The sequence below is a fragment of a genome, unplaced genomic scaffold (assembly GCF_019419815.1).
Source record: "Pyrus x bretschneideri cultivar Hongxiangsu unplaced genomic scaffold, Pyrus_bretschneideri_v1 Contig28, whole genome shotgun sequence".
NCBI classification, from domain to species: Eukaryota; Viridiplantae; Streptophyta; class Magnoliopsida; order Rosales; family Rosaceae; genus Pyrus; species Pyrus x bretschneideri.
The window spans coordinates 1,533,052-1,546,361 of NW_025999590.1; the positions used below are offsets into that span (position 1 = coordinate 1,533,052).

At 35.7% G+C, this 13,310-nt stretch overlaps 1 protein-coding gene and 1 pseudogene across 1 annotated transcript; both read left to right on the forward strand.

Moving 5' to 3' along the window:
• Window positions 1-1,676: 1,676 nt before the first annotated feature.
• Window positions 1,677-6,688, forward strand: LOC125479234 (annotated as a pseudogene).
• Window positions 6,689-9,583: 2,895 nt separating this feature from the next.
• LOC125479372 (amino acid permease 3-like) lies at window positions 9,584-13,261 on the forward strand. The gene is made up of 5 exons (XM_048588616.1): window positions 9,584-9,692; window positions 9,836-10,069; window positions 10,179-10,275; window positions 11,922-12,136; window positions 12,468-13,261. The coding sequence occupies exons 1-5, from the start codon at window positions 9,584-9,586 to the stop codon at window positions 13,259-13,261; spliced, it is 1,449 nt and encodes a 482-aa protein (XP_048444573.1).
• Window positions 13,262-13,310: the final 49 nt, after the last annotated feature.

Here is a 13,310-nt window from a genome sequence, read left to right on the forward strand (position 1 = left end):
TCAAATAAACCTTCAAGGTTTCATGTCTTGCACACACTTCTTCTCTTCAAGTCCTCAAGCTCAACGCTTAGACGGCCTAAGAGGCAACATAGCACATTTCCTTGAACTTCTACTTGCCATTTGACTTCATCTCATTGAGTTTGAGCTTGAGCTCGAGGTCTTCGATGCATTTAACTTCATCTAATTAAGATACAAAACATATAAGAAGATTCAATTAGGGAAGGTGAAAGATCATTTAAGATAACAAACAGAGAGGTCCATAATCCGATGGCTTTTAAGATGAATATTGAATAATCCATAAAATGTTGACCAATTTTGATAGACAAATAAGGATTTGCATGTGAACAGGTGATGCAACAACTATGATTCGATATGGAGGGCTAATGATTCAGGGTTCTTTTTACATAACAAATCCCAACATCCCGGTTCCCAAATTCTTGCTTCATCTTGATGCATTTTGTATATTCAGGTAATCGTAGACGCTAATGGTATTTGATGCATAAGAAACAAATAACACACCAATCGTAAAATTTGAAAACTGTGATCAAAATTGATGGTAAAGCAGATCAAGCAGCAAGGAAAGGCTAGTGAAGCCGATCCTGAACTTTAACACAGAACCAAAATGAAGGCATATATAAACATCGGCAACCGTGGTACCATCATGATTCATCACAACCACCACGGTCCACGGTCCATGGCTCATGTCACGAGTCATATGTCTTACTTCCCATTTCAGAACAAAACGACCCTGACTGTACTATCACTATCGAAATCCACAAGCATCAGTCATGAACCGAAGCTTAAACAAGTCATGAGATGAAAGAAAAAATATGCAAAAACTTACCACCCTTGTCTTATTGAATATTGCTTACCCAAGTAGAACATAAGGCCGTTAGAATTTTAGACCTAAATCAAAGAAAATAGATCACGAAAAATAACAAAAGGGAAAAAGCAGCCATACACCCCGAAAGCAACTAAAGAGTAAGATTGTTGCTTCAGTTCCCAGCCAAAAGAAGGAAAAAAAATCGCAAAACCCATAAAATTGAAAAGAAAATCTGTAAAACATGAGAGAAATAACCATGAGACTAACCTTGCAAACAAAATCGTGGGTCGAGACTCGAAACAGCGAGAGGAATTCGCGGGTTGCGGGGGTGAGAGACTGAGAATGAGATGGCGACACTTGCAAGAGAGAGAGAGGCTGAGAAGTTAGAACAAAGAGGAGATGAAATAGGAGTAAATGGGACGGCTAGGGTTTTGTGTTTAGAAATCTTATAAAAAATTAAAGGACCAGAATCAGTATAAATCTTTCACTAATATGATTATAGCAACACAAAACCTGTTGCCAAGTCGGGTTGAGCGAAGCTTTTCGATAATTTTGAGAATTTTTATGATTTTTATAATTAACATATTATAGAAAAAAAAAACTAATGAAAATGACTTGAAAATTTTGAATTTTAACGATAAGTACAAAATAAAAGGTATAGTGAATACAATCAGGATTGACTTTTTAATGTAAAAATATGATTTTTCGTTAAAATGAACAGTACTGGTTTTTGTTAAAGTTCCTTTGTAAAAATTACCCATATTGGGGTGTGTTTGGTGACACAGACAAAACTTGATTTGGGCTGTATGCGCATAATTTTAAGGATGATACGAGGACCCCATATACTGTCAATGGCACGTGATCCAGTTAAATATAGCCACGTGTAATTTACAAAACTCTCTAAACGTATAACCAAACAACGAACCAAGCAACCATAACCTATTAACGTGCCAATTTCTCCTTTGGGCCCCAGATCTCATGCCGTCCCTCTTCCCGTCCCTCCTCACTTCCTTTGGGCCCCAGATTTCATCCCGTCCCTCTCACTTCGGCCGAACTTTCCTCCGTCGATCTCCTTCTTCCAACCTCTGCCAATTTCTCGTTTAGCCACGTGTATGACAACATTCTATTAAGTTTTTTTTTGTTTTTGTTTTTTTGCCATGACTTTGCCTCAACTGTTATATAAACCACTCCCGCATTCCTTCACGCCAAGGCTTTGAACTCTCAGTCCCTATGGCTCAAGAAGCAGGCTCCAAGTGCTATGACGACGACGGCCGTCTCAAAAGAACTGGTAAACTCCACTTCTCTAACACATTATTCATGTTCTGTTCGGTTTACGAAACTGAAGTGGGTTAGGCCGGTTGAAGAGAGCAATTTATATCTATCTGCTTGCAATCGAGTTTCGTTGTTACTAATCTTTTGTTTATTTACCAGGAACTGTTTGGATTGCAAATGCTCGTATTATTACTGCTGTAATTGGGTCCGGAGTTTTGTCCTTGGCTTGGGCAACAGCTCAGCTTGGATGGGTGGCTGGTCCTGCTGTGATGCTCATGTTCTCCTTTGTCACTTACTACACTTAAACTCTTCTCTCTGTCTGCTATCGTTCCGGCGATCCTGTCACCGGAAAGAGAAACTATACTTACACCGATGCCGTCCGATCCAACCTTGGTAAGATTTTATAACCTTTTTTAAGTACTTTTTACCCATGTGAAAGAGTTGGTCTCTTGATAAAAATTCTAAAGCTCAAATTTTTATTCTTTTAATCTCAAATTTTCAGGTGGGTTCAAGGTGAAAGTTTGTGGGCTTGTTCAGTACTTGAATCTCTTATTTGGAGTTGCCATTAGCTACACTATAGCGTCATCCAAAAGCATGGTGTAAGTTATCTAAATCTATGATTAATTAAAAACTTGGTGATTTGTTCAAAAAAAAAAAAAAAAACTTGGTGATTTTAGTTTTATAAGACCATCTCCAACCCTTGGCCTAAAACCTAAAATTTTTAGCCCAGAAAATTTAGGGTTTGTTTGGTATCCTATTTGAAAATTTTTATTATTTCTCAAAACATTTCTTAAGAACATTTGTTGAAAACAATTTTCTTTAAGACTCAAAAACTTGATTAGTTTGCGATTTAAAATTTTTAAATCTTACGACTTAAACTAGACAAAGAAATCTAAAAAGGGAAACTAGACAAAGAAATCTAAAAGGGGGGGTCGCAAGAGAGGGAGAAAGAGGAGAAAAGAGAAAAGAAAGTAAGAGATGATTGAAGGAAAGAGAAAAAAGAGAGAGGATCAGACGAGATAGAGAGGAAGAGGAGTGAGAGAAAGAACTGAGAGAATGAAGAGAGCGGATTGGAGGAGAGACGAAAAAGGTTAAAAAAAAAAAGAGAAAGAAAGAAGAAAAGAGAGAGATAGATTTGGAGTGAGAGGGGAGGAGGGAGAGAAAAGAAATGAGTAAGTTTAAGTTTAAAAACTCTAAAAACTCACTTTTTATATTTTTAGAGAATATACTATATTTTTTAGTTAGTCTTGAGTTCAAAATTTTAAAATAGTCCTACCAAAATAGTTTTTAAGGCCTAAAACTTGAAAATTGTTTTTGAGTTTAAAAAGTTGGATTTAAGTATAATACCAAACATGCCCTTAGGTTTTAACCCAGAAACAACTTTTCTACTCCAACTCTTTAGCCTAAAATTTTAGTCCCAGATTATTAAATAATGAATTTAGGCTAATTTTTTTTCTTGAAGCAACTTTTTTAAAAGAAAAAAAATTATGTAGACTATCTTAATTTAATTTTATGAACATTTTAAACTAAAAATATTTAGATTATAACAAATACTAAAAAATGCTCTTAACCTGAGCAAAAGATAGAAAGGCTTCTTACTAAAAATGGAGTTTAGCTAATATGCTAGAAATGTTGTGAGGTGAAATAAAAGATGGATCGGTTTTTTACTCGAAAATGAATTAACAAGTCTGCTAGAAATGCTCTTGATCGATCATCCATAAGAGAGGAAAAGGGAAGATGCAGAGGGTCTTTTGAAAGATTAAAAAGGTCCCCAAACAAAGAAACAACTAGTTAGAGAGACGGCTACCTCTAGCCAAAATGCTTTTTCTCCACTTTATGCAACCAGTAGACCCATTAACCGACACCATGAAAAAATATGAAACACATAAGAAAAAAAATTTAATTACTTTAGCCGTTAAATTTCGTCAAATTATATCTTAACCGTTACATTCAATGAATTTATAAATATAAAACTAAATATAAAATACATATATGGTGAGCCAGTCTCCCTAATCATGGGCTAAATCTGGCTTTGTTTGAGGTAATAGGTTTTAGGTCCAATTTTAAGCTTGGGTTGGGTTGGATTTGGAGGCAATAGAAGGATAAAAATAGGTTATATGTTAGGGTTGAAGATGGTCTAACATTAAATAAGGTTTTTTTTTATTTATTTAAATCATTAAATGACGTTTCTTTTGGCTAATTGTACTTTTTTATGATTAGTTAAACAGAGCAATTAAGAGGTCTAATTGCTTCTACAAGAATGGTGACAAAGCACCTTGCCATGTAAACAGCAATCCATACACGATCGCTTTTGGCGTAGCAGAAATCATATTCTCTCAAATTCCAGACTTTGATCAGTTGTGGTGGCTCTCCATTGTTGCTGCAGTCATGTCCTTCACTTATTCCTCAATCGGACTTGGGCTCGGAATCGCCAAAATCGTAGGTACAAATTGAGTGATTTTTCAATGTGATTGGTATACGAGATGATATATTACGTGTTATTATACAAATTGTGAGATATGTATGTTAAAAAGTTAATAACTTAAGACATAAAAAATTTCCACCGCTAATATAAAAACACGTAGTATACCCTTCGTGTTCCTATCACAATTAAAAATTTTTCGTACAAATTAATAGTTATTAGTTCAGTTGCTAAACTGGAGAAAAACTTGTGTGGGGCTTAGCTTGCCACTAAACTTCGTTGAGTGACACTACAATCCACTCAAAACTCGCCATGTGGCAAGTCTTAAATATAATCTTTTATCATTCTTTTATATTTAAAATTTTTATAATTATTTTTAACTAATTAATATATTATATGTATTAATGTTATGTTTCCTTTTTCATTTCTTTCCCCCTTTTTTTTCTTCACAACCACCCCCCCAAACCCCAAAAAAAAATACACTTTGTTTTGCCGTAGGGCTTGGGTTTCAGTACTCCCTCCCCATTCTTTCTTTCCTAGTTTCGTTTATTTCTTTCTTCAAAAAAAACAAAAAAAACAAAAAAAACTTATGCATCCACTCCAAGTTTATCATGGAAAGCAACTAAGAATCTGTAAGTTTCTTTTCTTTCTTTATACAATAGTTGCTTTGATCATGTGACAAATACAACAAATACAACGCAAATCAAATTGTACTTGTTAGTTCGAAATGTAGTATCAAAGCATAAAGCATCTCCAAAGCAATCATGGTCTAACTTTGACCTGTCATCTCTCCAAAAAAAAATTTGTCATCCGATTTAGGTGGACCACTTGTATCAAATAGAAAAATTTGGAATCCTTTGCTTGCCTTTCCTTGAAATGATTAAACAAACTTTGTGCATCTCCTCCTTCTATCGTGGGTCATCTGGGTTATTCATGTCACATGATCAAAGCAACTATTGTATAAAGAAGGAAAAGAAACTTACAGATTCTTGGTTGCTTTCCATGAAAAAATTGGAGTGGGTGCATAACTTTTTTTTTTTTGTTAAAGAAAGAAAGAAACGAAAAATAAGGGGAAATAAATAAAAAAGGAAACATAACATTAATATATATAATATATTAATTAGTTAAAAAATAATTATAAAAATTTTAAATATAAAATAATGATAACAGATTATATTTAAAATTTGCCACGTGGCGAATTTTGAGTGGATTGTAGTGCCACTCAGCGAAGTTCAATGGCAAGCCAAGCCCCACACAAGTTTATCTTGCTAAACTGATATCTCTTCTTTATTAAAAAACTGACTGTTGATATATATTTACCGTTACATTGCTAGTTTTTAGATTAAAACATGTTATCTGACTTATGATATTTTTTGCTTGCTATTACCAGAAACTGGAACTATCAGAGGAAGTATGACTGGAATAGACACTGAAACAGAAAAAATATGGAGGAGATTCCAAGCAGTTGGTGACATAGCCTTTGCCTACTCATACTCTCTTGTCCTCATTGAAATTCAGGACACATTAAAATCCCCTCCATCCGAAGCCAAGAAAATGAAGAAGGCAACTCTAGTGTGTCTACCACAACTCTTTTCTACATGTTGTTTGGTTGCATGGGCTACGCTGCTTTCGGAGACTCATCCCCTAGAAACCTCCTCACTGGTTTTGGCTTCTTCAACCCCTACTGGCTCATCGACATAGCCAGCGCCACCATTGTCATCCGCCTTTTTGGCGCTTACCAAGTCTTTCTGCAGGCCCTCTATGCATTTGTTGAGAAAACAGCAAAACAAAAGTGCCCACATAGCCAGTTCATCACCAAAGACACCAAATTCCGAATCCCCGTTTTGGGTTCTTACAATCTCAACCTCTTCAGATTGGTTTGGAGGACATCTTTTGTGATTGTCACCACTGTGATCTCATGATCCTGCCATTTTTCAATGATGTCGTTGGACTTCTAGGGGTTTTGGGATTTTGGCCGCTCACAGTTTACTTCCCTGTGGAGATGTACATTGCTCAAAAGAGGATACCAAAGTGGAGCACAAGATGGCTTTGCCTCCAAATCTTGAGTGCTGCTTGCCTTATAATCACCATAGCAGTTGTTGCTGGATCATTTGCTGCTGTGATTAGTGATCTTAATTAAGATCTACAAGCCATTCAAGACCGGCTACTGATGAGTTTAGCATATATGTTGTAGCACTATCTATATATATACACTAGAAAGTAGGGATTAGAAAATGCATGAAAGATTATGTTTAAAATATAAAAAAGGTTGTGTTGTAGTAAATTGTTTCAATTTAGGTACAATGAATTGAAATTTTGAACAATCATACCCAATGTTGTGAATAAAGTTTTGTGTGGAATAACACTGATTTTATATCTGCATTGCGGTTCCTGCTAGAATAAGAACAAATTTACAAAATGATTTGCTTATTTTGGCAAGAAATTAACAAATCAGGTATAATTTATAAGAGTAAATGTAAGTACGGATAAAACACTTTAAATAACTATAAGTTATACAGAAAAGCTTTTCAATCCAACGTCATCCAAAACTATGAAATAACAGAATATATACCAAGATTAAAAAAAAAAAAAATTCACAGATTCAACTTTCACAACATATAAAACATAATTTTCACAATATTCAAATAATAAATAAAATTGTTGGTGAAAAGGCTGAAAGGAAAAATCCAAAATTATTTACCTTGAGCATAAAAGGCTTCAAAAGAGGATAAACAGTGGGTTGGGGGGGAGGTGGGGGGCCTGGAAAATAAGAAAATGGGATTTGTTTTCTTTTGCTCTGTGCATTTGTGTACGGAAAATAAAACTTCGTGGAGGAGGAACGACTGCGGATCCGAAATTTTGGTGGGAAATTGCATGGCTTGAGAGCTAATAGCGGTTCTTCATCGTCTTTCTAATATTTGCTGCCCCATCTTTCATAATATTTGCACGGTCAACACTCAACACAAAAAACTGCTAAGTTTTGGACGTTAAATAAAGTTTAGTTTGAAGCAATTGATTCTCTAAAAAATCAGACCAGATTAAATACTTCTAAACAATTTTAATTTAGCTCTTAGTCTAGTGGAACAATAATGTTTGAAAATCAAAGAAAATATAAACGATCAGATATCAGTTAGACCACTTATCTTGCATACAAATTTATCTAGTAACGGTGCTCGCGGGTTTCTGCGGGATTGAAAATTATATTTAAGATTATGCAAATTCATTCCATCCCTGACGTCACTTTCAGGCCATTTGCCTTCTACCTCTGTGGCTCTTTCCATCCATGGCGTCATATAGGCCGGTCCCAAGGTCTATTAATTTTGGGTTGGCCTGGAGACCAGCTTGGGCTGGGTGCCAGGCAATTCCGTGGGCTGGAGTGACTTCCCTTGGTGTCAGACCATTTTTTTGGCTGTGTGCCAGCCTATCCCACCTCTGATGGAAGTGCTCTTAGCAAGATCAATGCTCGTGGTAAAGCTGTCAAGAGAGAATAAAGTTTCGAATTTGTAAATCTTAAACGTGAATTGTGGAGAGAATTTTCAGTGTATCTAGAATACGAGATGGTACACTACGTATCATTATACAAAAAGTGGGATATGTGTGTTAAAAAGTTAATAACTTGAACAATAAAATTTCCCATCATTTATATAAAAATACGTGGTATACCACCCGTATTCTGATCACAATGAAAATTTCTTTGAATTGTGGAGCAACGTATTAGGGGTTAGACCCGTATTAAGTTGGAGACCAATTAAGGCTGATGGAGGCAATCAAGAAACGGAAGATTGTACGGGCATAGATTGAAATTTAATTCAATAGTATAAGTAGGACCCTCTATGTCATTTGTTAGGTCCTACACCAACCACACTTTTGCATTATATCACTCTAACTTTCCATTCTGCACTAGGTGGAATTTACCTTTTAACTACTTTGTTACATAGCACTTCAATTCAATAATTTATTCATTTTAGTATTTTAATCTCGACCCTATCAAATTCTCACCCATCACAAGAATATTCGATTCACCCCTCGCATCATAAGACCTATCGTTGAAGATCAATAACGCCTTTCGAAAATGAGGGCAGTGAGAAAGTGGTCGTGGGTCACACAGTAACTAAAATGTCGAAAGGTTGAGAGAGATTTTGAAAATCCTTTTTGAGTCAAGTTGGATTTTTGGATTGGGGTTTGTGACATGGACAAAACTTGCCTTGGTCGTTGATGTATGCGCATGAGCACTTACGGACTACGACGCCGTTCCTTCCTTGGTCACAGTCGTTTTGAAAGAGGTTAGACAAGGGCTCACAGGCCGAGAGGTGGCATGCCCGCAACACAGACATTAGAAAGACCAAGAGATCCTGAAATCCACACCTTGTTGGCTGAGACCGATTTTGAGATCTTTATGTTCTTGATCACTGAAATTTAAAATCGATAGAAGTGGTCCAAGAGATTGTCCATCGATTGAAAAAACCATTAGTTCAAGGAGAGAAGTTTATTTGACAAAAATACCCTCAATTTAATAGAGATTTCTCAAAGAATGATCAAAATGATTGACAATGTATAATGTCAAGGTCCACTATTATCGATTTTAAATCTTAAAGACTAAAATAAAGAACTATGTCAATCTTACATATATTTTGAATAAAAAGCCGAAAGAAAAAAACGCTTTGTTGTCGAAAATGAGGGCAGTGAGAAAGTGGCCGTCGGTCACACAGTAACTAAAATGTCGAAAGGCTGAGAGAGATTTTGACAATCCTTTTTGAGTCAAGTGGGATTAGGGTGACATGGACAAAACTTGTTTTGGCCGTTGACGTGCGCGTGTCCATGACTTTCCTGCCTCAAAACTGTATATAAACCACACTTCCGCATTCTTTCTTCACTACACCAAAAAATTCCACCTTCTTCTGGGTTTTCAGCTCTCTTATAATTTCTCAGTCTTTTAAATACATCCCATCTTTTTATTTGCAGAAAGATCATCTTTCCCTTCTCTGTTTTATCATAGATATAGATATATATATATTTGTATATTTATACTGCAAAAGTCTTGGGTTTTTATGAACTTTATGAGCAAAATGGGTGATAACCAGATTAATCCCCGCCAAGGCTTTGAACTCTCAGTCCCTATGCCTCCAGAAGCAGGCTCCAAGTGCTATGACAACGACGGCCGTCTCAAAAGAACTGGTAAACTCCACTTCTCTAACACATTATTCATGTTCTGTTCGGTTTACGAAACTGAAGTGGGTTAGGCCGGTTGAAGAGAGCAATTTATATCTATCTGCTTGCAATCGAGTTTCGTTGTTACTAATCTTTTGTTTATTTACCAGGAACTGTTTGGACTGCAAGTGCTCGTATTATTACTGCTGTAATTGGGTCCGGAGTTTTGTCCTTGGCTTGGGCAACAGCTCAGCTTGGATGGGTGGCTGGTCCTGCTGTGATGCTCATGTTCTCCTTTGTCACTTACTACACTTCAACTCTTCTCTCTGCCTGCTATCGTTCCGGCGATCCTGTCACCGGAAAGAGAAACTATACTTACACCGATGCCGTCCGATCCAACCTTGGTAAGATTTTATAACCTTTTTTAAGTACTTTTTGCCCATGTGAAAGAGTTGGTCTCTTGCTAAAAATTCTAAAGCTCAAATTTTTATTCTTTTAATCTCAAATTTTCAGGTGGGTTCAAGGTGAAAGTTTGTGGGCTTGTTCAGTACTTGAATCTCTTATTTGGAGTTGCCATTAGCTACACTATAGCGTCATCCAAAAGCATGGTGTAAGTTATCTAAATCTATGATTAATTAAAAACTTGGTGATTTGTTAAAAAAAAAAAAAAAAAAAAACTTGGTGATTTTAGTTTTATAAGACCATCTCTAACCCTTGGCCTAAAACCTAAAATTTTTAGCCCAGAAAATTTAGGGTCTATTTGAAAATTTTTATTATTTCTCAAAACATTTCTTAAGAACATTTGTTGAAAACAATTTTCTTTAAGACTCAAAAACTTGATTAGTTTGTGATTTAAAATTTTTAAATCATACGACTTAAACTTAACAAAGAAATTTAAAAAGTGGGGTCGCAGGAGAGGGAGAAAGAGGAGAGAGGAGGAAAGAAAGTAAGAGATGATTGAAGGAAAGAGAAAAAAAAAAGAGGATCAGAGAAGATAGAGAGGAAGATGAGTGAGAGAAATAACTGAGAGAATGAAGAGAGCGGATTGAAGGAGAGACGATAAAGGTTAAAAAAGAGAGAGAGAGAGAGAGAAAGAAAAAAGAAAAGAGAGAGATAGATTTGGAGTGAGAGATGAGGAGGGAGAGAAAAGAAAGGAGTGAGTTTAAGTTTAAAAACTCTAAAAACTCATTTTTTATGTTTTTAGATAATAGACTATATTTTTGAGTTAATCTTGAGTTCAATTTTTAAGAATAGTCCTACCAAAATAGTTTTTAAGGCCTAAAATTTGAAAATTGTTTTTGAGTTTAAAAAGTTGGATTCAAGCAGAGTACCAAACATGCCCTTAGGTTTTAACTCAAAAACAGTTTTTCTACTCCAACCCTTATAGCCTAAAATTTTAGTCCCAGATTATTAAATAATGAATTTAGGCTAATTTTTTTTCTTGAAGCAACTTTTTTAAAAGAAAAAATTATGTAGACTAGCTTAATTTAATTTTATGAACATTTTAACCTAAAAATATTTAGATTATAACAAATACTAAAAAATGCTCTTAACCTGAGCAAAAGATAGAAAGGCTTCTTACTAAAAATGGAGTTTAGCTAATATGCTAGAAATGTCGTGAGGTGAAATAAAAGATGGATCGGTTTTTTACTCGAAAATGAATTAACTAGTCTGCTAGAAATGCTCTTGATCGATCATCCATAAGAGAGGAAAATGGAAGATGCAGAGGGTCTTTTGAAAGATTAAAAAGGTCCCCAAACAAAGAAACAACTAGTTAGAGAGACGGCTACCTCTAGCCAAAATGCTTTTTCTCCACTTTATGCAACCAGTAGACCCATTAACCGGCACTAAGAAAAAATATGAAACACATAAAAAAAAATTAATTACTTTAGCCGTTAAATTTAAATTTGACAATTAAATTTTTGTTTTTACCGTTGAATTTCGTAAAATTAGATCTTAACCGTTGCATTCAATAAATTTATAAATATAAAACTAAATAAAAAAATACATATATAGTGGGTCAACCTCGCTAATCATGGGCTAAGTCTGGCTTTGTTTGAGGTAATAGGTTTTAGGTCCAATTTTAAGCTTGGGTTGGGTTGGATTTGGAGGGAATAGAAGGGTAAAAGTAGGTTATATGTTAGGGTTGGAGATGGTCTAACGTTAAATAAGGTTTTTTTTTTTTTTTTTTTTTTTCTTAATCATTAAATGACGTTTCTTTTGGCTAATTGTACTTTTTTATGATTAATTAAACAGAGCAATTAAGAGGTCTAATTGCTTCTACAAGAATGGTGACAAAGCACCTTGCCATGTAAACAGCAATCCATACACGATCGCTTTTGGCGTAGCAGAAATCATATTCTCTCAAATTCCAGACTTTGATCAGTTGTGGTGGCTCTCCATTGTTGCTGCAGTCATGTCCTTCACTTATTCCTCAATCGGACTTGGGCTCGGAATCGCCACAATCGTAGGTACAAATTGAGAGATTTTTCAATATGATCGGTAGACGAGGTGGTACATCACGTGTTATTATACAAATTATGAGATATGTATGTTAAAAAGTTAATAACTTAAAACATAAAAAATTTCAACCACTAATATAAAAACACGTTGTATATCTTCCGTGTTCCGATCACAACTAAAAATTTCTCGTACAAATTAACAGTTAATAGTTCAGCTGCTAAACTGATATCTCTTCTTTATTAAAAAACTGACTGTTGATATATATTTACCGTTACATTGCTAGTTTTTAGATTAAAACATGTTAGCTGACTTATGATATTTTTTGCTTGCTATTACCAGAAACTGGAACTATCAGAGGAAGTATGACTGGAATAGACACTGAAACAGTGACTGAAACGGAAAAAATATGGAGGAGATTCCAAGCAGTTGGTGACATAGCCTCTGCCTACTCATACTCTCTTGTCCTCATTGAAATTCAGGACACATTAAAATCCCCTCCATCTGAAGCCAAGATAATGAAGAAGGCAACTCTAGTCAGTGTGTCTACCACAACCCTATTCTACATGTTGTGTGGTTGCATGGGCTACGCTGCTTTCGGAGACTCATCCCCCAGAAACCTCCTCACTGGTTTTGGCTTCTTCAACCCCTACTGGCTCATCGACATAGCCAACGCCGCCATTGTCATCCACCTTATTGGCGCTTACCAAGTCTCTGTGCAGCCCCTCTATGCATTTGTTGAGAAAACAGCAAAAGAAAAGTACCCACATAGCCAGTTCATCACCAAAGACATCAAATTCCGAATCCCTGTTTTCGGTTCTTACAATCTCAACCTCTTCAGATTGGTTTGGAGGACATCTTTTGTGATTGTCACCACTGTGATCTCCATGATCCTGCCATTTTTCAATGATGTCGTTGGACTTCTAGGGGCTTTGGGATTTTGGCCGCTCACAGTTTACTTCCCTGTGGAGATGTACATTGCTCAAAAGAGGATACCAAAGTGGAGCACAAGATGGCTTTGCCTCCAAATCTTGAATGCTGCTTGCTTTATAATCACCATAGCAGTTGTTGCTGGATCAATTGCTGCCGTGATTAGTGATCTTAAGATCTACAAGCCATTCAAGACCAGCTACTGATGAGTTTAGCATATATGTTGTAGCACTATATATACACACGCGCGCGCAC

What these genes read in the sequence shown, in the direction of transcription:
- LOC125479372 (XM_048588616.1), top strand. Translation starts at nt 9,584, where the DNA reads ATGGGTGATAACCAGATTAATCCCCGCCAAGGCTTTGAACTCTCAGTC. An exon ending in CGGCCGTCTCAAAAGAACTG is followed by an intron (nt 9,693 to 9,835) that starts GTAAACTCCACT and finishes TTTATTTACCAG; the next exon opens with GAACTGTTTGGACTGCAAGT. An exon ending in GCGTCATCCAAAAGCATGGT is followed by an intron (nt 10,276 to 11,921) that starts GTAAGTTATCTA and finishes TTAATTAAACAG; the next exon opens with AGCAATTAAGAGGTCTAATT.